At 37.3% G+C, this 24,438-nt stretch overlaps 1 protein-coding gene across 1 annotated transcript in view; it reads right to left on the bottom strand.

Annotated features, from left to right (window-relative positions):
• cul2 (cullin 2) overlaps positions 1-21,435 on the bottom strand; it is a 35,521-nt gene extending 14,086 nt beyond the window's left edge. The window contains exons 1-17 of the mRNA XM_067434963.1: positions 21,261-21,435; positions 18,756-18,895; positions 18,317-18,419; positions 17,777-17,871; positions 14,822-14,927; positions 13,606-13,688; positions 13,320-13,416; positions 11,107-11,217; positions 10,791-10,953; positions 8,959-9,083; positions 8,472-8,579; positions 6,295-6,354; positions 6,068-6,196; positions 4,321-4,407; positions 4,001-4,153; positions 1,869-1,946; positions 1,659-1,725 (exon numbers count right to left, since the gene is read on the bottom strand). Coding sequence (XP_067291064.1) covers positions 1,659-1,725; positions 1,869-1,946; positions 4,001-4,153; positions 4,321-4,407; positions 6,068-6,196; positions 6,295-6,354; positions 8,472-8,579; positions 8,959-9,083; positions 10,791-10,953; positions 11,107-11,217; positions 13,320-13,416; positions 13,606-13,688; positions 14,822-14,927; positions 17,777-17,871; positions 18,317-18,419; positions 18,756-18,874 — 1,684 coding nt within the window. The 5' untranslated portion in view covers positions 18,875-18,895; positions 21,261-21,435. The remainder of the gene's footprint in view (positions 1-1,658; positions 1,726-1,868; positions 1,947-4,000; positions 4,154-4,320; positions 4,408-6,067; positions 6,197-6,294; positions 6,355-8,471; positions 8,580-8,958; positions 9,084-10,790; positions 10,954-11,106; positions 11,218-13,319; positions 13,417-13,605; positions 13,689-14,821; positions 14,928-17,776; positions 17,872-18,316; positions 18,420-18,755; positions 18,896-21,260) is intronic.
• Positions 21,436-24,438: the final 3,003 nt, after the last annotated feature.

The raw sequence follows: 24,438 nt of genomic DNA, 5'->3' as shown, positions 1-24,438 counted from the left end.
ATGGCCAGTCAGAGGTGTTTACGATTACAGCTCAACAGCGCTCGAAGCGTCACATTTTTAACATTTCAGTACCGATTTGGTATCGCAGTCGGTACTTTTGACAACACTACATGGGCTATTACATTTTTGTGAAAATGTGCAAAAACCCTGGCGGTGGCTGGAAACTTTTTTTAAAACACTGGCGGGGAAAGAGTTAATGAAAAACACAAACAACAACAAACAAACAAAAAAAACAGTACAATGACAAACTCACTTAAAAAGGAGCTTTTACATTTCGCTTTGAAACCTCGTCTTGTCATTCAGCTCTCCAAGAAATTCGTGTCATTCAAGAAAGGAAATCTGATGCTGCTGCGTTTTTGCTGCAACTCGTTCGGCTCATGCTGCACGTTCAGTTTTTAATTATACTGTTCTCTAACTGAACTAAATAATTGTATTTCTATCAAAAAAATCTAAACGACGGTGGACGCGGTGCCGCAGTGGGTAAGTGATGTAACCAGTGTTGAGTCTGAACACCGACTATAGCAGCAAGCCTAGTTTGTTCAAATACTCTCAAATCGATCAGTGTTTTGAGTGAGCACTATAAGTGTGACTGTATTTTGCTTGTCCTGCAGTGTTAACGGATTACTCAGGATATTTTGTCACAGCTCAGTGTGATAATCCGACTCTTGCTGCTGAACTGTGCCAGGGATTTGAGTAGAAATACCAGGTGCGGCTAATCCGGCATCCACAGCACCAGCCAACAAACACTAGCGCTAGCTGTGGCTGAAATCTCCTCCTATACCCTCAATCACTATTCCCTACATTCCTCCACTTGAAGGAGTGAATGAAAAGAGTGAATGAGAGTACTGGGTGTGCCGCTTTTGCATTGTTTGTGCTTGCTGTTTAATAAGCATATGAAACTTTCCAAACAGGCAGCTTCAGTAGTAATAAAATATTAATTTTGAACTCTGCCATGGCAACCACATTTAAACAATTTAATAATCAATTTAAAAGGAATTAATTCAGCACAACCCACAGAGTACGCTTTACACTTGTTATTGCGGTGCATTGTGGGAAAGAATGAGTGGATTCAATAATGTCCACTATGGTAACAGACACCACTACACATGGCTTTCCCCTCAAATAGTGCCCTATTTAAGAGTACAGGGGGCAATTTCAGACCATGCAAATAATTTGGTCAAACCCCAGCTCTATAGTTATCAACCTCTGGGTCAAAATGAGGAATATAGTAGATCATTAATACAATTAAGTGTAATATAAAAGTTGGATATACTACATCTGTCGGTTCTACACAAAAACAACCGATTAAAATTGTTTGCTTGAAATATTTGTAATTAATGAAATAATGACTTCATTTATTGGGGACTTTTATCAGCTAATATTGATTACATGTGATTAATTACGATACATTTTAGTCAGCATATCCTGTAATTAGTTCTAAATTAAATCAATCCAGAAGTTCCAGAAGTTTGGGGTCAGCTATTTTTTCATCTTTTATTCAGCTTTGCCATCATAGGAACCAATTAAAATTAAGTAATTTTAATTTGCAATAATATTTCAATTGTAATACTTGAGAGATCAAATAAATGCAGCCTAGCTGAGCAAAAAAAAAAAAACATTTTTTTAAATCATACCGACCCGAAACCCAGTGACTTTACCTGTGCAGAGATAATGTAGCCAGGTCAACTTCCTTCCGCTGAAGTGCTGGTTATAAAACAACTCAAACTGCAGAAGGAAGACATCCATTAAATCAGAGTCATCTACTCTCATAATGAAATCAAAGGGGATTTCACATGTTCAGCTCTCAGTACATGGAGGAAGATTAAGCTTTTGCCCATAATGATGATGCATAAGGTTTGGCCGCTTACCATTTGTACACTTTTCTCCAGCTCCTGTGGGATGGCAAACGTGGAAGAGGGAACATGTGTGAGGGGCCATGCGCCTGCCTAAAAAAACACACGTAAAACAGACATAATCCACATTAATCGCAGCCTTTTCCTAACACAAGTCACCATGAAATCAAAATGGGAAATTCTTGTTTTTATGCAATATTTATTTTATATGATTTATTCATACACATCATTCTTCTTTTAAATCAGAATATCTTCCCCTCCCTCCCCTTCTCTGATGTTGCCACCTGTCACTCACACCAGATCCACCAATAGTAAACCACAGCCATCCAATCAAATCCCCACGGACAAAATCAAGCCCCGCCCTACACTTGTTCTTGTTCCAGAAGCAGTTTCACTCAGATATATAGCACAGAAGGGAAGAAAAAGCTGTTTCATGCCAACTTTAAAGTCATAATTTAGTATTTTATGACCTGTGGCAAGCAGGATGAGGCCGAGGGGCCGTGAGAACGGGGCGAGGCCTGTGGTGAATGATGACGACCGCACCGGTCTTGTGTCTCACAGAGGAGCTTGGGCGCATTAACAGGAGGAGCGACGAAAGTGGGTGCGTTTACATGCACACCAGTAAGCTGATAACTCACAAATATCAGCTAATTGAAATAACCAGTTTTCTCTGTTTACATGCAAACCAGTAAACTGAAAATGCAAGTAAACCGCGTTACATGACTTTATTAATAAACCTATATATAAATAAATAAAGCTATTTCCTTGTATTGACGTCAAAAATAATGTCCATATCTGACAGTATTCCAAATGTTACGTCAGTTGTGATGTTAAATAAAGTGTGCGCCGTGTCAGCCGGAGATTTCCAGCTCATATTATCCCTCATGCAGTTTCAGATGCAGCGTTTTGACTGAACCTCTTCTACTTCTGCTGTGAGATGAGAACACATCTTTAAAATTTTCTGGGTCTTAAAAGAGTCTGCGTTTGTGATATATGTCCATATTTCATTCAAAACGCTAGCTCGCTCTGTCTGGATGCGTTTAAATGTGCTTGAAGTTTGTGTTTTTGTCACACATGAGCACCCTAATAAGCCAAAAGAAAGCAGGTTAATGCATTTACATTCAGTGTGAAATCGGGGTAAGAGGCAAAAAACTACCTCTCCCGACCGGTTTATGCTTGCGCCGTTTATTACCTAACTACGATAAAAGAAAACGGGTTACCGCGTTTACATGTCCATGTTCATTGTCGGCGTATTAGGCTTAAGAACGTGCATGTAAACGCACCCAGTGAAGGAGGAGAGAGGACGGGGCCCAGACTTTATGTTGTGTTTTGTTTAAGTTTTGTTATGTGTGTGTGTGCAGCAGTCATCCATGAGGGGCTGTCTGCGTCTCACTTTCAGTTTGATTTATTGATTTATTAAAGCTTGTTTAACGTTCGCCAGGCTCTTCCTCCTCCTTCCCAGTGTTACAACAGTGTTACATTGGTGCTTATCGAGTGGCGGTCCCAAACCGCATACTATCCATACTAAATAGCATTTGAAAATAGAATTAGTATATCCCAAATCGTAGTATGTTGAAAAGAGTATTCCAAAGATACCCGGATGGTCTACCAATTCCGGACCGAATTCGAGTTGGACGAGGATTCGATTAGAACTACAAACACAGATAAAAACTGTTTAAAAAAAACACTACAATCATGACAGATGTGCGAGTCCGACAGTGGAGTAGAGAGGTTTAGATAAAGGGGTTTGAGTGACCAACTATCAGTATTTAACCTGACAACAATATATTTTTTCAGTGCTGTCCACATTATATTTCACCTGCAGCAGCATTGTGAATGTGAACTATTGTAATGACACGTTTGGCCCTTAACTTTTTTTTTAAATGCATCATTATATTTAAACTGCAAACACACGAGGAGAGTCTCTGCATTAAAGACACACACATGGCAGATCAACGAGCGGCTACATTTCTCTCTGATACGGTAGGAAATGAAAATGAACGTGGAGGATTTGACTGTGTGATGATTGACAGGGCAGTTTAAACGGTGATGGGATGAACGTAACTAAGCAACAGAGTTTGTTAAAGATGACGAAGTAGGCATTAATATTTGGTATAAAGCATGAACGCAGTAATGTTCTCTCTTACCTGTAAAACGTAAATCTGGAAGCTGATGCCCAGGTCCACTACAGTCTCCTGGGTTTTGATGAAGTTGTTGAATTTGTTGTTGAGGTCGGTGCTGACGCTCATATCAGTGTACATTCTGTGCAGTTTGCTTGTGAATTCATAGCCACACGCTTGCTGCAGGGCAAAGGGCAGAGAGAGAGAGAGAAACAATTAAAGGTCTGCTCGCTTTAATCACAGCAAACCCTTCACCAGTCCCATAATGACAAAGCTGAGCGAACACTTGATAATGGAGGACGAGACACATGTGAACTTTTTCGCACTGTGTGTGAGACTTTCTGTACCTTCAGTTTGTTGATCATGGCTTCTTCGGAGTCCATGGATAATGAAAGTCCATGTATTAACCTCTTTGCAAGCATTCTGGCATAAAACTAAGAATAAATGGCAAATAACAAGAGAGAAAAACAAGAAATCAGTGAGTGCCGCACACAGAAAGACTACCAAAACCAGACACAAAACGAAAGAAACTATAATCAAACCAGTGCAGTCTAAATATCGCGGCCCAAAAACAGCCTTCTTCGGCTGTTTTTTGGGCTGCTACGCGTGGGTTATTTTCACCCAACATACCTTTTAAATGTTCTACTATGAAATAGTCAGTTAAATAAAGGCTTTTTAATCATTTAAAGAAGAGTGCCTTGGATTTGCATCTTTGTTTAACATTAATTTCAATCCCCGATCCCAAAGAGCACCTTCAAACATGTCATTGAACACCCTGAGCACCCTGGACTTTTTTGGCTGATTGATTTAACATGTTTCATCACATCACTAGCATTATTTCTAATATTTTGCTAGCATGTTTGTTACCATATTCCTAGTACAATGCTAGCTTGATTTAACATGTTTCTAACATATTTTTAAATTTCTCATATCATGTGGTTACATGTTATTGATAAAATGCTGTTAGCATGGTTTAACGTTTTTCTAGCATCAACATTCTGCTAAACATGTTTTAACAGCAGCACTTTATTACAGTTTAGGGTTCAATTCTTGCTATTTACTAGTTGCTTATTATCATGCATATAACTGGGATATTGGCTGTTTTGTAGCACTTATTAATGCCTTATTCTGCATGAACATATTCTACATGCATCCTGCACAACACCTAAAGTTAACAACTACCTTACTAACTATTAATAAGCAGTAATTAGGAGTTTATTGAGGCACAAGTCAGTTATTATTTAGGAAATAGTGAGAATTGGACCCTAATATGAAGTGTGACCGGTTTAACACATTGCTAGCAAAATTCTAGCATGTTTTATCATTTTGTTAATATGTTTTAACACTTTCATAACATAGATCTGTTCAAGCCATGTCAGATTCAATATTATTACAAGATTTCAAATCGGCACGCCCATGGAGAACTCATAATTATGATCTGCAAGCTCATGTTTCTCACATTTTAACATTTTTTGCTAGCATGTTTTAACACATTCCTTACACAACAATGCTTGCATGTTTTAGAAAAGTTAAATTTTACATTATAAAATGTGCTAACATTTTTTTTTACATTTTGCTATCATGTTTGTAGTGTGCTAACACGTTTTGACATGCTGTTAACATATTTTAACACAATGCTGACACGTTTTTACATATTTCTTCTTGTTCTTGTTGGCATGTGTTAACATGTTTCTCCCTTTTATTTTGTTAGCATGTTTTAACACATTGCTAACACAGCAATTCTAGCACACCGTTAAAACATGCTAGCATGAAACGGGACGTATTAAAATGTTTGAATAGCTTTTAGCTCGCATTACAAACTATGATTGTAAAGATTTCATTGGACAAAATCAGTATCAACCTAGTCTGAGCGAGAGATGGCATCCTCAATTATCTTGGTCATACCTTTTCCAATAGTTGAATGCATGTTTGTTGTTGTTGTCTTTTAAAAAAAGGTTATTTTGTCAACTTTTCATTTAAATGCAAGCAACACAGGTTCAAATCCAGCATGCAACATTTTCCATATCCTGTTTCCCCGTCTTTTTCCTGCTCTCTTTCTTCTACACCTGAGCATAAATCAAGCCCTGGCCTCACCTTCTGAAACACATCTTTGTCGTCAATGTATTTGAAGACCGTGATGAAGCTGGTGAGTTTGTCCTCGACTTCATTCTCCGTCATTCCTTTAGCAGATTTCTTCAGCAGATTGTCACAGTACTTGGCCAGCTGTGAGAGGAAAAGGAGTGTTAATGTTCAGACTGCGTGGTTTGTAGTTTATTTAGTCATCTTGATCCACTAGTGGGGGAAAAGCAGTGACTACACACCAGCTCAGGTGCTTTGCAGATGGATTTGGGCTCTCTGTAGTTCACGACTGAAGTCAAGGCCTGGAAGGGAAATGAGCAATAAAAGCACAAAGTTTCCAAACACTCACACATGAACCCAAGGTCAATGCATTCTGGATCTCAGACACCCCCTACTGGACTAAAGGGAGAAGGTCTGAAGTGTCTGAACTCAGGGATACTTCACCGTTTACCAAACAGAGATCAAGTTAGAAGCCACCAAACACCTCCACGGTTTCCCTATTTAAATACAGTTACACCAATAGCTGAACAATCAAGTATGATGACATAAAATAAAACGTGGAGCTCTCATTTCTGTCAATAGGGGGGAGATGTGAGGGAGGATTTTTAAGGCGTGACTTTTTACTGCGCCGAGTCGAAGTGCTCTCAGAAGTGCTATTCCGCCATACATTATAGTTCTCCTTTTTAATCCGCTTAGAAAAGCGCCATGTTTTATTTTGTGTCATCATACTTGATTGTTCAACTACTCGTGTAACTGTATTTAAATAGGGAAAACGTGGAGATGTTTGGTCGCTTCTAACTTGATCTCTGTTTGGTGCCATAGTGAATGAACTGGGCTTAGTGGGCTAAGCTAAATGCTATCAGATCGTCACCGCGCGTCAGAGAGATTAAGAGTACACACTGAGACGAGAGGTGTGTGTCAACTCGTCTTAGTTAAGGGAATAACAGAGTTTAATTTAAAAACACGGTGAAGTATCCCTTTAATGAAGTGTGACGCTTTGTAATTATCCTCAATTATGTTATTTTATATTCATTTCTATAACTGCATTTGCATTATTTCAAAATGTTGAATTGTTTACTTTCATTACATTATGTTATTGCATTTCATTATATTGTTATATTGTATATTAACATACATTTTATTATGTCATATATTAATTTCGATACTTCAAAGTATTGAGTATTTATTTACTATCAATGTTGCTATTACGTTGTAATTTTCATATTACATATTCATTTCCATAATACATTTGCACTATCATTATGTTGTGATTACATCATAATTTATTATATTATATATTCATTTTCATAATTGCAGTGAATAATTTTTTAATATGTATGTGATTACTATCACGATGTTATTACATCATCATTTATGACAATAAAAAATATATAGTTTTTAATTTCCATAATTGCATTTGAATTATCTATATAAGTATTGGTGTTTTTACTATCATTATGTTATTACATAACATATATTATATATTAATTTACATAATTGCATTTGTATTATTTCAAAGTATGCATATTTTTGCTATTATTATGTATTTAATATACTACATTACATAATATTATTATATATTTAACATTTTCATAATTGCATTTGTATTATTTCTAATTATTGATGTTTTTACTATTGTTATTACATTATAATTAATTATAGTATATATTAACTTCCATTATTGCATTTGTATCATTTCAAAGTATTGATGTTTTTGCTATTATTATGAAATTAATATACTACATTAAATAACATTATTATACATTTAACATTTCCATAATTGCATTTGTATTATTTCAAAGTATTGATGTTTTTGCTAGTATTATGTTGATGTTGCATCATATTTTATTATATATTCATTTCCATAGTTATATTTGTATTATTTTATTACATTTTACTAATTATTATTCATTTTAAAATATTGAGTTTTTATCATCATTATTTTGTCATTAGTACATTATAATGTATCATATATATTAATTTCCATAATTATATTTGTATTATCTCCAAGTATTAATGTTTATACTATCCTTATGTTTTTATTTCTTGTATTGGTTACACTTTATTTCAGTGTTTAAGTATCCTGTTATGCATATTTTACATATACTTATACTATAGTAATAACAGTAAATAATGCATAATTACAAGCAACTAACCCTAAACCAAACCTAATCATAATTATACATTAAGTACATGGTGTGAATTAATATTACAGTACTTATTTGTATAATTACGCTGTAACAAGGGCACATTAAATAGTGTAGCCATTATATTGCACTATATTATACTGTCTGTTAATATGTTGATGTTTTAACATCAATAATGATATTGATCTAAGTGTGATTTAGTGTCTAAATCTTTGCCTGATAGTGTATACACTTGTAAATCATGTTTTAACCACGTTTAAACAGAAGTGTACCTTATCAAGCGCACTCATGAAGTGTTGGTCCCCATTCAACACTGTGTTAATCAACTGGACAAATTTACTATGAACCTCTAACACTGACTCCACAAACTGGGTTGGCATCTGCAAGACAAAGATCAGAGGAAGCATCCCACAATTAATGCTATATACTAAAAGTTATTATGCATTTTGCCTCATAAATAGCTACCGACCACTTTCAGACGCTAAGGCCTGGTTTCACAGACAGGGCTTAGATTAAGCCAGGATTAGGCCTTAGTACAATTAGGGCGTTTCAGTGGATTTTATAAACATGCCTTAGTTAAAAAAACATTTCTGGTGTGCATCTCGAGACAAAACAATTTCCCAGACATTTTCTAGGATATGTCAGTGCAAGTTGCTTTCAGTTAAAACCGCTCAAACATGCATTTTAGTCTGGGAATAGCCAAGCCTTGTCTGTGAAACCAAGGGTAAAACTTCTCAACACACAACCCCAGTTCCTCACGTTTTCCTGAGAGAGGTTACTGGTGGCTCGGAGACCCTCGTCGTGGATGTGGACCTGGAGCTCTTGGATCATATGAGGTAAGCCGCTGGACACGGCCCGCAGTAGCGTGTACATATTCGCCATATCTGAAACCATCAAGACGTCCTACATTTACAACATGCCAATTCAGACACATATATACAAACATATATTCATGAGCTGAAAGCAGGGCTTGTGAGTCGCTTTTTTGCTCCCCAGCCACTAGGGTTGGGTGCCGTTCACATTTTAACCGATAGGGGTATCTGATATTCGGTACCAGTACCAATGGTACGTTTTTTCCTGTACTTTAGGGATGTTTACGTCAATAACTGTGAAGAAACTGTAAGTCATTTATAGACGCGTCATTGACATCATGCCTTGGTGAGGGAAGGCAAATAATTAACTTGACATTAAAAACAAAACTGAACTATTTTAATAGCTGCAACAATATAAGCCAATGTAAGCCAAAAAAAAAAAAAAAAAAAGCACACAAGCTCCAGTCGGACTCGGGCCGAGAGTTTTGATAAGCTGTCGGACAAAACCACACTATGAAAAGCAGAAACAGAAACTTTATCACCCTTTCTGTCGAAGTAGTCACACACAGTATGCTTCTTTCCTATTGCTTCATTTTGCAAAATATTTCTGTGTCGGCACGTGTGGTTTGTTGCATGTGTCGACGCACCCCGTGAGTAACAAAAATAAAAAAATAAAAACCCTTTAAACTATTTAACTGATAGTGTTAATCGGTCAAAATTTGTACTATCGGTTAACGGTTAAACGGTCAATATGAGCATCCCTAGTCTATATCACTAGATGCATTTGCAGGTACCGAAATATGGCAGTGTTTAATTTTATGTGAATCGGTGCACGGTAGTAATTCGGTCAGTGCCCTTAGAAGTACCGAGTTCGGTACCCAACTCTACCAGCTCAACCCACTGTGGCTAGAGGTTTTCCAAAATTACTAGCCACTAAGCATTTTCACAGGCCACAGTTTTGACATTGATACCACGGGGAAAACCTGCCATAGATATTTTTTACATTAGTAGCAGGATTATTAGGCTGCTGTCACTTTAAGACCTGACGCATAGATCCATTACACTGTTACACATGTTTTCTTTCTCAACTGTTTACATTCCCTTTAAACAGAACTGACTGTGTTTAAGTGAACACTCGCCAAGACTGGCATTTTGACATTATTGTGTGTGGATTTGACTGTTTAAGCACAATAAGCAACAAAAAAGAACTCAGTTTAGTGCTGAGAGGTGGCTTTATGTGGCACACTTCGGGTGTTAGAACAAAATCTGTGGGAATAAAATTATGGTGCAATACATGCAATCCCACAGTAAAATTCAAGCCCTGTAACAGCAAAAAAATTAATCCGGAGGCGGGTGTGTGTGTCACTCGCTGTCGGAGAGAGGAGAGAGAGAGAGAGAGAGAGAGAGAGAGAGAGAGAGAGAGAGAGAGAGAGAGAGAGAGAGAGAGAGAGAGAGAGAGAGAGAGAGAGAGAGAGAGAGAGAGAGAGAGAGAGAGAGAGAGAGAGAGAGAGAGAGAGAGAGAGAGAGAGAGAGAGAGAGACAGACATGCTGGTATTGTGTTTCTATTCTGCAATATTTTTGACATTGCACTTAGTTTATGTCAGATGCCTTTTTAAAGACTACATATGTATATAAAATTCAACCCCGCCAAAATGGCTAGTAAGAGTGACTGTGTTACACGCCACTGCTGAAACACTCGCATTTGGCAGGTTTTTTAATGTCAAGCCCTGCCTGAAAGTGAAAGTTCACACTGGTTGCAAGTATAAATAAAGTGCTGACCGTCTCTCTTTTCTTGTCTGATGATATTTTGACACTCCCCGTGCAAGAACTGCAGGTGATCGGCCACCATCCTCTGCTGACATTCATGGATGACTTTGGCGTAAGAGCTGGGGTGCAAATACTTCCGACATCTCACCTCTTCATCTTTCAACCGGCCTAAAACCTGCAGCGGAAATAAGTAAATAACTCCTGATTACCATCACACAAAAGCCTGAAATCGACCCGCAACAACGGATTTAACAAACAAAAGCATGCTGAAGTATCTAAATGTAAAAAATTGTATTGGTTAAATTATACTGTGGTTACATAATCTCACCTTCTCCATATATTGGGAGCAGTTGGACTCCTGCAGTAGATTGGAGGCTTCCTGTTTGTAATACTCGCCGGTTTTCGTCAGAAACGGCGCCTCAAAGATTTCCTGATAAAACTAGGATTACAAAACAGAGGGTGTGTGGCCTACAAATGAGATGCATGATTGCTGATACACACAAACATTTGGGGGCGGTAAGATTTTTTATATGTTTTTGAAAAGTCTCTTATTTTCAACAAGGCAATACAGTAAAAACAGTATTGTGAAATAGCATTACAATTTAAAAGAGCTGTTTTCTATTTGAATATATAGTAAATTTAGGGGAGTAACGATACACTCATGTCACGATTCGATATAAATCGCGATCCTGAACTCACGATACAATATGCATGTAGGATTTTGTTTTTTTTACTTTTTTATTATCATCAAAATATTATTAGAAATAGTACTGTATTATTATCAGGACCCACAAATATTCCCCCATTGCATTATTATACATTATTTTCAACATTATATATAGTAGTTTAATGTAATAATGTTACTGAAACTTTCATTTTTTTCCCCTCACGCATTACTCGCTCTTTCAATGCAGGCAGCATCTCTCCCGGTGCTCATATTGTCCCGCCTCTCCCGCTATTAATGCACTATACATAAAAGAATAAACCATCTAAAATGCTTTGAATAATCATACTACTAAAACCAAACGTGATCTGGTGATTTAAATGATGTTTGCGCTTTGACTTTGAGGAGTGTGTGTGCGCTTCAGATGATCAGATCAAGAAAGCTCGCCAAAAACGTTTCACTCACACTGTAAATGTTTAGCTCATCCACGAATTTGAATTCTGCATTTACTCACTCATGTTGTTTTCGCACATCACTCTATCATTTGAATAGATAGATGTTTACTACAGTATGTGCGATATTGTAAATCTGTTCATCATAAATGGTAAATGGACTGCATTTATATACCGCTTTTAACAGACCCTATGGCCATCCAAAGCGCTTTACATTTTGCCTCACATTCACCCATTCATACACCGACGGCGATGTCAGCCATGTAAGGCGCCATCCAGCTCGTCGGGAGCAGCTGGGGTTAGGTGTCTTGCTGAAGGACACCTCGACACTTGGTCAGGTGGAACCGGAGTTTGAACCACCAACTTCTGGTTTGTAGACAATCTACATGAACCACTGAGCCGATATAAAGCCACCGTGTCTCTCCAGAAGACTTGGATTTGGATTAGACCTCAATTAGTTATGTTTAAAATGCCTTTATGACATTTATTGGATCTTTTAAGTTTGAGAGGAATAATGGACTTTGAAATGGAGGAACAGAAATCTCTCAGGTTTCATAAAGAATATCTTCCTTTGTGTTTAGAAGTTTAACAAAACAACATGAGGTCCATGAGGTACATGATGACTGAGTTTACATTTTTGGGTGAATTATACCTTATAAAAACAGTGAACAGTTGAGCCTTGGATACAATAACTCTCTTGCGAATCATATCGTTTACAACAACAATACATATCGCCACATTTTTATCTCGTGATATATCGTTTAACGATATATCGTTACACCCCTATCACAGTGTGATTTATTCCTGTGATCAAAGCTGAATTTATCATCATTACTCCAGTCTGCAGTGTCACATGATCCTTCACAAACCATTATCATATTCTGTACATCTATCACACTCTTATTTTTCGGGATTATTTGATAAATACAAAGCTCAAAAGAATAAAAATGTTTTGTAACATTAAAAATGTCTTTACTGTCCCTTTTGATCCATTTAATGCATCCTTGCTGAATAAAAGTATAATTTTTTTAACAGTAGTGTATACTGCAGTAATATTACTCAAATTTCACTTTAGTGTTGTCAAAAATATAATTATTTCAATATTTATCGATACTGAAATATCTGAAAGAATACCAATACTCCTTTCTACAGTATCGATACAGCGATACCAGCTGCACTTTCCGACAGCTTTCAATAAAGCAAATCAGTCCGTTCAAAGACGGACAAAAATAAATAATATAAAAAATATCTATTTGAAAGTACTATTTTTCCTGTAGTATCGTAAATGGTATCGAATATCGATACTTTTCCAGGTATCATATTGAAGTTAGAAATTCCAGTATCGTTACAACAACATTTCACATTTGCATAAAAATAGCAAACACCTTGAATCAACGTCACATGCATCTAGACAGAGCTCCTCACCTTTAGAGGAAACTTTTTCTTGTATTGTTCAACATGAACAAAGGAGTTGATAACCCCGTGGATTACTTTCTGATTTGGGTCCTCCCCACATCGGTCGCTATAGAAACAACATCAAAAACGTAGCAATTAAACAGCAAATTTATCCTCTGAAATATGATCAATAAAACTAAACTTGGGTTCAGGTCATGCAACAGTGTCTATTGAAAGTATCTGTGGTACCAAAGACTTGCCATAGATGCTTTTTGTTGTAGTTTGAAGTCACAAACCGTAAATGTATTTAACTTACTTCTTGATCTCTTTCAGAAGCATCCCGATCAGCATCGGTTGAAGGGGCTCAATCATTAACTTCCGCCACATGTCAAGTGCAAGCTAAAAATACAACAACAACAAAAACACTGCCGTTTATGAAATAATAAAACCCCAATTTGACATTTGAACTAGGGATGTCCATGGTTAACCGATTAACCGTTAAAAATTGCGTAACCGAGTGAAACATTTTGCTCGGTTAAGTGGCGTCAATGACGTGCTTTGAATTTAGTTGTAATATATTTTTGCACCACTAGAGACCGCCAGAGCGCTCCCAGACATTTGTAATATCCACAAGAAGAAGTCATGACCAGCTTTCTAAGCGGGCAATGAAGCGAGCAAAGAAAAGTACAGCGTGGGAGCACTTTAAAATTGAGAGTGACGAGGCAAAATGCAAGTATTGCAATGCAGTGCTTACCGCATTTTTCAGGCTATAAGTCGCTCCGGAGAATAAGTCGCATCAGTCAAAAAATGCGTCATGAAGAGGAAAATAACATAAGTCGCACTGGACTATAAGTCGCATTAGGGCAGAAGCAGAGCGGGAGCCGCACGCGCTGTACATAACTGATCAGAAGAAAGAAAGTTTGAAGTGAGAAACTTGTGAATGACTAGAGAAAAGCAGACGTTACTTTAACTGTAATGAAGAAAACAAAAAAGCTAATCGCGGACTGAAAGCAAGATGGCCAGAGCTGAAGGGACGAGTCCACAGATGCTTGAACTCTCTGCCGGGAGAGGCTCAGCCGCGCGAGTCAAACGCTGTGGGAATCGTTCTCGGCTGCATATTTTACTACATGCCCTAATCATGCCGGCGCCCTCGCGGCCACTCGCATTGCTCGTGAACTGCAGCGCATCTCATCCTAAAACTCAGCGTACGCCTCACAGACATGAAATATATCTTAAGAAAGCTTGAAATGTCTTTTAACAATTTAAAACAAAAAAAAATAGGCTACTCTCTGATTAGGTAACCCATGATGTGCATTTCTCTCTATAGACGCGTTCACTACGGAGATGGCGGTCGTCAAATTAATAAACTAAAAATAATAACCCTGACGCACACTATGGTTAACCGAGTATTAACCGCTAAGGGCATCGGTTAACGGTTAATGAAAAACTTGAAAACGTGCAGCCCTAATTTGAACTGTGAATAGCTCATTAGATCCACTTGTGTTGCGTCTGGTTAGGAAAAGCCTGCATACCTCTCCGATCTCCATTAACGGCTCATTCATATCCACTCCTCCATATCCATACTGCAGGTCAGCTTCAGTCAGCTTGTTCTTCTTAATAAACTGTGTGTTAAGGTACCTGCGGGTAATACATGAAAACACTCATTAGAGAAAAGTGTGTGTGTGTGTGTGTGTGTGTGTGTGTGTGTGTGTGTGTGTGTGTGTGTGTGTGTGTGTGTGTGTGTGTGTGTGTGTGTGTGTGTGTGTGTGTTAATGCATAATAAAGCCACGGGTGACGTCAGTTCAATAGCTGCTTGTTTTCGCAGCTGACCAAGACCAGCGGGACAGTGATGGGGTTCGGGCCAGCATGATGAAATCAAGCAGAAACCAACCAAATCCCTTGGCGAGGCCGAGGCCTGCATGCCAGAGAAACAATACCTTGTGTACTCAATGCAGCGCAGGATAGTGAACACTCACAATCAGTGATATCAAATAAAAGACAAAAAAAGGTTTACTATCCCTTACCAGAAATCCTCTTAAACATTCAGTGTGGCATACTAATACTGCACACTTGCCAAACGTGTAACATGCATAATGTGTGTGCACAGTATGCAAATTTTTTGAGTGCATAAAATAACTGGAAATTCTACTTTATTTGCCAAATTGTGCATTATACAACAGGCACACTGCAGGGAATACTGCATGCTCCAAGTGAAGCCACATGCCAACAGCTCCTAATGAACCAAAAGCAACATCAACTGTTATTTTATTTAGATATTTTTGTATTTATCCCTTTGGCGACATGATTGATTGTTCCGACAAGTTTCCACAAAACTAGATAAAGAATTGCAAAACTGTCTATGTCTGATATGATAACTGGACTGAACTATTTATTTTAAAGAATTTAGTACTTTTATTGCATACAATTATTTAAAAGTGACAATAAAGAGTTTTATATTGTTAATAACAACTATTGAAATAAATGCTGTTCTTTTTAACTTTATATTTATCAAATCATCCTGAAACAAAATATCACAATGATTTCCGAAGGATCATGTGACACTCAAGACTGGAGTAATGATGCTGAAAATTCAGGAATAAATTACACTTTACTGTATAGTATATATAACTGTAATAATATTTCACAGTATCACTTCATTTAAATGCAGTAAATGCAGAGCATAGGAGACTTTTAAGCAGTGTGTACTAATACATACCGTAGGTTTTACATTACTAAATTGGAACTGGCTGATTTTCTTAGGCTAAAGTTTAAGATTTCTAGTCAAAACTAATATTGTCCTTAGTGTTATTCAAAGGCCCACTAAAATCAAAATTGAAGTTGTTTAGCTTTTAGTATGACTGTGTTAGCCTTAAAGTTATGAATAAGCTGGTGTGTTCCAAAACAATGACAGAATTTGCATTTAGGAGAATCTCAGATTTTGATGACATCATCGCAGACTTCACCTTCTCATCAAATCTTCTGTCCAATCAAAATGCTCTCTAGAATCTAAAGCCCCGCCCCCCTACGCTGCTGAAGCTGCGGCTGAAATCGGTCAGTTGTTAACACACATTTACTAATTTCTACATGGTGAAAGGCACATAGCACACTATATATGTGATAGGAAACCATTCAGAGTAAATTTACTTTAATTTGAGGCAAATGAAGTCTGTTTTCACGTTACTTTCACACACCGCAGCAGCGCACACACACCAACGGCTCTGGTCTAAAGTTAGATTACAGACACGAGAGCGCAGCGCGGATCATATGCGCGAGTCGGCACAGACAAACATATCAGACCGATCTGAATTCTGCACAGAATGCTGCATTTCAAAGCGATATGGAGGAGATAATGATGTGTTAGAGGAAACCTTTACCAAACAGAAAGGTCCACTCTAGTCAAACTCTATATTAACGAAACGCTATTGGCTGTTTCAGAAAAGGGGAGGAGCTGCTAACAACTGAAGCCGTTTCAGGGGAGATTACGTCAACACATTGAATAACGCGGCGCGTTTCAAGGCACTTCAGTGGACCTTTAAAGGCTTAGTTCACCCAAAAGTAAAAATTAGCCCATGATTTCTCACCCTTCTAGTTATCCTAGGTGTATATGACAATCAGGGTTGTATTAAAAATGTCCTGGCTCTTCCCAGCTTTATAATGGCTGTGAATGTTTCTCTGTTTTTGAAGTCCATAAAAGTGCATCTGTCCATCATATAACTGCTCCACATGGCTCCGGGGAGTTAATAAAGGCCTTCTGAGGCGAAGCGATGCGTTTGTGTAAGAAAAATATCCATATTTAACACGTTATAAAGTAAAATCCATCGCTACTGTCTTTACAGTGTGTACAATCGCAGAGCTTTAGGAAGCCTCCGGAGCTGAAGTTTAGCTGCTTACATGCGCTCTAAGCAGTAGACCAATCACAACAGACTGGGCCATCTGACCAAACAGAGCAGAGCAGGCTCATGGAAAGGATGTGCATCATATATTATGAAAAAAATGTGTTTTTTGACCATTGATGTGTGTAAATCTGTTGAAGGAGACTCCAAAACTAAACTATGTGCCTTTAAAATAGCATCATTGGGGCAATTTAAACTAAGGTTAAAATCAAAAGACCACTCATCTAATTATTTCGATCACGATATAAACACTTTTAGGCAGGCCGTTAATAAATAGGAGTTCCCCATCCAAGCATTACACCAGCATGAACACCAACTCCATTTACCAACCAGAAAATGTGTAGTGAAGTGAACTAGCCGTAAAAAAAATATTGACTGTTTCTAAACAATCCAACCGTCAACCATCTAATATAGCTGAGCAAACCTGGTAGTCCCGCCTCCTTTTCACCATTGGTAGAGGCACAAAAAAGGCAACCTATGAACTGCTTATGTATAGTAGTCTCCGCACATTTAAACTCGACTAGGAGAATTCAAGCACAGCACACAACACCTTTAACATCCTTCAGAAGCATTTCCTGTGCTAGCTTAACGTACCTGTATAAGCAATCCATGTACTCAGCTCCTTTGCTGTATTCCTCCCAGTATCTGTGATACATCACCAAAACCTTTTCTTCTGACTCCAGGACTCTCTGTAAGACACAAACACACACCACAATTATGCAAGACATCCACAATTAAAACATAATGGGCCCTATCTTAATGGTCAGCAAAAAAAAAAAGGTCAGCGTGCCCGCCGCATGGTCCAAAAGGGTCGTCCCTCGTCTCTTAATGAGTCATGGGTGTGTTTTGGGCGTACATGCAATAAACCAATCAGAGTCTCATGTCCCATTCCCTTTAAAAGCCAGTTGTGCTCGCACCATGGCAGATTGTCTATTGGCTTCAGAGCAGTTTAGACCAGGCGTCCATGGGTGAACAGATGTGCCAGTGCATTGTGCAATTAAACAATGTGGAGCTGGACGTGAAAAGGAGAATTGTGTCGGGATGAAACTAGCAAAAAACACTGGCGTTGCATTGAGGCGGGTGTGTGATAGGAGCCATAGACACTAGCCTAAGCCACAAGAGCCACGTTCTTACCTTAAACAACTGACGGACGTGGTTCTCCAGAAACACCTTCGTCTCAGTGTACAGTCTTTCCCCTAAAGGCTCCGGATATGCAACACACAGCGCATATATGTCACTGAAGCACACGTTAAGGAGATTTTAATGAGGGGTACAAGACATAGTTACTCATTAGTGATCTTTTTTTATTATTATCAGGATCCCTTGATGATTAGAAAGGTAAAAAGAAGAATTAAAATAGTAACGTCGATTAAAATCTTATTGATCCAACCAAAGTTTTGAATGGTAGTGTAAGAGCTACATATAAAATATGTAAAATGTAATAAATGGCCATTATGGCTTTGCACCCTCATAACATAAAAATCTGATCACAAGAAACACTGAAAAGGAATAAGAAAGAGGAAGCAATAGCTCTGAATTAGGACAGCTGTGTCTGTACTAGAGCTCAGGATACGAGAAGCGGTCGTTCCATGTCGCTCTCTCCACGTAATCGAGCATCACAACCGCTCTGATTGTCGTTAGGAGCTTGTTCCACGTCTCATCGAAATCCACCACCCGTGGTTTTAAGGACATGGTGTGTGGCTTCGGCTTTGACTGAGAAGAGACATGAAAAAGCAGGTGATATCGTTAGCATTCCCATTAGTGCTGTTACTAAGTAAAACAAAAAGCATTTTCAGAAATTGAAATAAAACTGAAATACGTTTGAGTTGAAGTACTAATACTAAAACTAACCTAAAATTAAAGATAAATAGAAATATTTAAGCACAACAAAAAACTAACAATGAGGAAAAGCACATCAAAAATAAAACTTAAATCAAATCAAAACATTATAAATAACAATTAAAAAAAAAAGATTTTCAAATGGATAAGGTGCATTTTGTAGAAATGGCACTCACAATGAGTTGAGCAGAAAAATCCGGCCTTGACGTTACATTTTTTGCTCATCAGCTCATTTGCACAGGCCATAATTTTGACATTGATTCCATGGGGAAAAACTGCCATATATATATATATATATATATATTTTTTTTTTTTAATTATCTCATAATTTGGCAGCAGGTTTATTAGGCTGCTGTCACTTTAAGACCTGTCGCACAGATCCATTACACTGTTACACAAGTTCTTTCTCAACTGTTTACATTCACTTAAAACTGAACTGACTGTGTTTACATGAATACTCATCAAGATTGGTATTTTGACATTATTTTGTGTGTATTTAACTGTTCAAGCGCAATAAGCAGCAAAAAAGAACTTTGATTTTGATTCTGACAATGCAGTTTAGTACTGAGAGGCAGCTTTATGTGCCGCACTTTATGTATCTGAGCACAATATCTGCAGGAATGAGTCAGATCATGTACAATATGTGCAAACCCACAGTGAAATTTAAGCAACTTTGCATCCAGAGCAAATGAACAAGTTGGGTTAATGTCACGCCATGATAACTAGCAAATTAAATTCTCTGTAGAAAATCCCATGATTGTTTCCCCAATGATTATTATTTTAAATTCCCTGAGGTTTTCTATGACTTCCTATTAATAGTAAAACAGTAGCTCGTTCCACTCAAGGCACATAAATTGTTCAAATACAATGAATAATACAATTAGGGTTTTATTCTTTAAAGAAAAGAAACAACTTCATAATTGCATTATTTTTTAACTGCAATGCATAAAAAAAATTTAAATGTGGTTTGGCATTAACATTTTTTCAATATATTCCAATATATCACCCAGGCCGAAAGCTATTTCTCCATTTTCATATTATGAATTAACTTGCATAATTCATATCTCTCAATTAAATACTTTGAGTGAATTTCAAGTAAATAAGGATTACATATTTTTTAATTTCTGCAATTGTGCATGTATTGTGTTTCAATATTTACTATATCTATATTTATATCGTTCTCCCTGCTCCCAATATTACTTTCACACCCTGAAAAAACAGTCAGTGTTTGGTGTAAATAAATACTGAGTTATTTTAATTTGTGTAATTAATAACTTTCCCTTGTAAAAGTAAATTAAGGGATTACTCTTAATTTTTCTGTAATTTATTTACAGTTATTTTGATGTAATTGCACCAAATACTGTATATACAGACTACAGAACAAGTCTATATAAAGCAATGGTGTATTTAACATTATAAAATGTGTTTTAACATAACCTTCTGCTTTTACAACCTTCGGTTAAAATCATTTATTTGAAAGAGCAGTTTTATTTCTATCCTTGTATTGTTCAACTCTCCGAGGATTAAAAAAGCAACACATAAGTAATCTGATACTTTTTAGAGAGATTAATTAGTACAGTCATCTAGATACACTGTTAAAGATAAAAAATGTAGTAGCTAGTGATGAATTACTTTTTTTACAGTAAGTAACCCAACACTGCTAACAGTTGACCCACCAACACACAGATGTAACAATAAAGTAATATTAGTTGACAGGTCTGTCTAGAAGAGAATAAACAGATTAATGTCTGCCTTCTACACAAAACAACCACGAAACACTTCGTGAACAACAACACACTCAAAGGGAAACTAATTATTAGAGAAACTGATTGTCAGATCAGTGAAGATCAACTCATTATCTCAGTGTCAACATCCAAAATAGCTGTCAAGGCACAACAAAAGTATAAATATCATTTGATCTACATAGACACTCCTCTATAAATAGCCAAAAACAAATGAGTTTACACCTCCATTAAATCCACTTGCTGTAAAACAGTCACCCCCAAACTGCAGAGGCCTAGTTCCACATATCCATATGACTGCATGAAAACAGAAGCTGGTGGGTTATTTTAAGCAGACGTGATTGGATAACAGCTGTGTACTGTGGTAAACAAACACGTACACATGTGTTTATAAGAGATCGGCGTGTGTTTGTGACATAAATGTTACACATTGTTATGGAGCAGAAGCAGGAGCTAACGTCTGTGCTAACATGAGCGCTGCTCATTCACACACACACCTGAGATTGAGAAAGCCCGGCTGAGCTGCGAGTCTCGGGCGGTCCGGAGGCTCGGCTGTGTCGGGTCTGGGTGTGCTGTCCACGGGTCAGTGTGTCACGGGTGAGGAGTTGAAGTGAAGCTGTCAGGACGCTTGATTTCTCTCTCTCTCTCTACACCTCTGCCATTGCCTTTCACGGACTGTACCACTGCATCAGCTGTAGGGGTGGACGAGCTCACTTAATAATGGAAGCAGTTATGACAGTCGGTTAACTACACGAGACGTTAAATAGGCGTTTATTTCTACGATAACATAAAGAGTGTCTATTAATGATATGTGTCGTCTATTAAATAAATTATGATATTGTATTGCAGCTTTCACCGGACTCCCCCTTTCATTGGTGGTATGACCGATAAGTACGGCAGCTGTTCGCGGACAAAGTCGTGACAGAAGAGGCATGAGTAAGAAATTTTACAAATCTCGTTCTTCTTAACGGTTCCAGGTCGTTGGCGGTTGCTTCGTCGATAATTTTAGTACTTTTTAGAGAGAGATGTTTGGTGGAAAAACATTATTTTTTTTATTTTGCTTTGATCGTTATGATATTTCAGTTTTAACAGAACAAATAGCCTATAACAAATCAGAAATAAAAAATTTTTTGTCATAAAAATGTGGTTACAAGCAATTTGTAATGTTTTTTTACAGTCACGGTTTAAATGGAATCATATAGGCCTATATGTTATTCATCACTTCTAGTAATAACTAATTACAACATAACTTAATGTGTATTTGAATCATATTGTACAAATTATTATTAGGTATACCTTAATAACAAGGTAATTTGTACTTGGATTGGGTGTAGCAACTGAAGATCCTCAGGGAAACACATGAAGCCCAAATGTAAGCGGTCAACCAGTCAACCTGCTTAAAGGACAACTCGGTGAAAAATGAACCTAGGGGTAATTAACAGATGGTTACCGAGGAGATCGTTCTCTGGGATGCGTTTTTTATGAAAATCGAATGAAAAGAGTTTTATCTCTAAAACAGATTAGCTTAGGCTATAATATATGGGGCACAGAATAAGAAAAGTTAAATCGATAGTTAATACCACTAACAATTAAGGCTCAAAATAGCCTTAGACTAACTTGGTAGCATAATGAGGGTCCCTACATGCAAACCGAAGCATTGAGAACTTTGTAAGTGTACAAACAGTTTAATAAAAAGCAGGGGTGGTAAGTAATCAAGTAAAAATACTTTGATACTTTACTTAAGTATTTTTTTCGGGGATCTGTACTTTACTTGAGTATATTTTATTTGCATCTACTTTTACTCTTACTCCACTACAATATTAAAGGCAAAGTTTACTTTTTACTCCAATACATTTCCCCATGCCCGCTCCAAGTATTAAGTATTTATTACACTTGATTTCCAAACCGGTCTGGTCATTCATGGATGATCCAGTCGGGTATAGACTTGGAAAAGCTGACAAGTCAGGTTTGCCACACTAACGTTAGCTCAGTGTTTCCCCAACTTTTTTATTTTGCGGCACACAATTTACTATGAAAACATCAGTAACATTTTACAATACAGGTGCACTATTATAATTCATGCCTAACTAATGCACAGATAATCATGAGTTAATGTATGACTAATGAAGAACTAAACCATTTATTAATGATTACTGCATCAGCAACTAATGAACATTCTCTATGATTAATAGATTAAGTAATATATGAATTGCTATTAATTAAATATGACATCATTAATTCCCTAATAACATATTACATGAACTAATAATGTAAATTCATGTATTCAAAGCCATGCATTCCGACTCTCAGTTGTCTGTTTAATTCATCATTAATCATAACAATTGGCAAAATTATAGTATGACTTTAGTTGTTGAGGCACATGACTATTAACTAATTGTTACGTAATATGTCATTGTGGTTATGGCTTTTGAATTAATTTTGAATTAGTTAATAGTATCTTGCTCCTCATCTGTTTGATGGAGCTAATGTTATGGAACATGTCTATTTTAAGTTTAACCCCTATACTGCGTTAAGGTGCTTCATTGTCTCCTATTAATAGCAAATCTAACAAATTCTTAATTGCAGTATCTAATCTTATCATTTGTTCAATTAAAGCATTGCATATCAGTCCCAAAAGATTTTATCTGCTTAATTATTGATATTTACAGTTAATTTGAATATTTACTTTTTACTTTCGGTACTTGAGTACGTTTTAAATCTGATACTTTTGTACTTTTACTCAAGTGATGTTTGAATGGAGGACTTTCTACTTTTACTGGAGTATTTTTTTATTTAGGTATATATACTTTCACTCGAGTATAACTTTTGAGTACTTTTACCACCTCTGATAAAAAGATACCACATTATGCGTACAGACAGCAGCCATCTTGGAAAACAGTCTCGACCAGTCGAGCCACAAACGCTGGTGTGAAGGTGAGGCACTTGACATCTGCCACATAAAAGAGCTCTGGGTCCTCTGTTTGTAGGAGAGCTGTGAGCTCAGAATGTGCCCTGAACCTTAAATACTGCCCCATATCTCTGGCTGGGATAGGAGCCAGCCAAAGTGAGGAGTTGGGGTGGCGGAGGGATGCAGAAAAAAAAACTGTTGAGGAACCTTTAAATGTGCTGCTCCCAAACTTTGTTAATAAAACATAATTTCCCCTGCGACCTGTTCCTTAGACACAGAACAGGAGGTTTTTAAATGAGTCAAGGACATCAAAACCCTTGAGAGCAGAGTACGGCTCGTCACCTAAACACACACACACTTCTTCGAATGCTACGCCGTGAGGAAAGCAGTAATTTGTGGCAGCCTCCGCAAAGTTTACGTCCATTAACCGTGAAAGAAAATGGATATCTAGAACCCAGTCTCTGCATGGGAGGGATGGACAGCACCAAGGGTTTTCTGTGATGTCCTCTCCCTAGTCCACCACAGCTGTTCCCTCAACTAAAAAATTGTTATAAGCTGTGATTGCCGACAACAATACTGCAAGTTCAAGTTCAGAAAACTCAACCGAAGAATGTGGTCTGATGAGTACAAGCACAAGTTCTCAAGTGATTCATCACAAATCACTTCAGCCCCTGGGTTTGAAGCAAACAATAAAAGATTATCTGTTGCATCCAAAGAAAATGGACCTACATTCACTTAACAGTGGTGGATTGTGAGCATGCGGGAGC

This window comes from Pseudorasbora parva, chromosome 24 (genome assembly GCF_024679245.1).
Source record: "Pseudorasbora parva isolate DD20220531a chromosome 24, ASM2467924v1, whole genome shotgun sequence".
Classification (NCBI taxonomy): domain Eukaryota; kingdom Metazoa; phylum Chordata; class Actinopteri; order Cypriniformes; family Gobionidae; genus Pseudorasbora; species Pseudorasbora parva.
The sequence above is the reverse complement of the archived record's forward strand: the minus strand, read 5'-3'. Positions and strand labels throughout refer to the sequence as shown.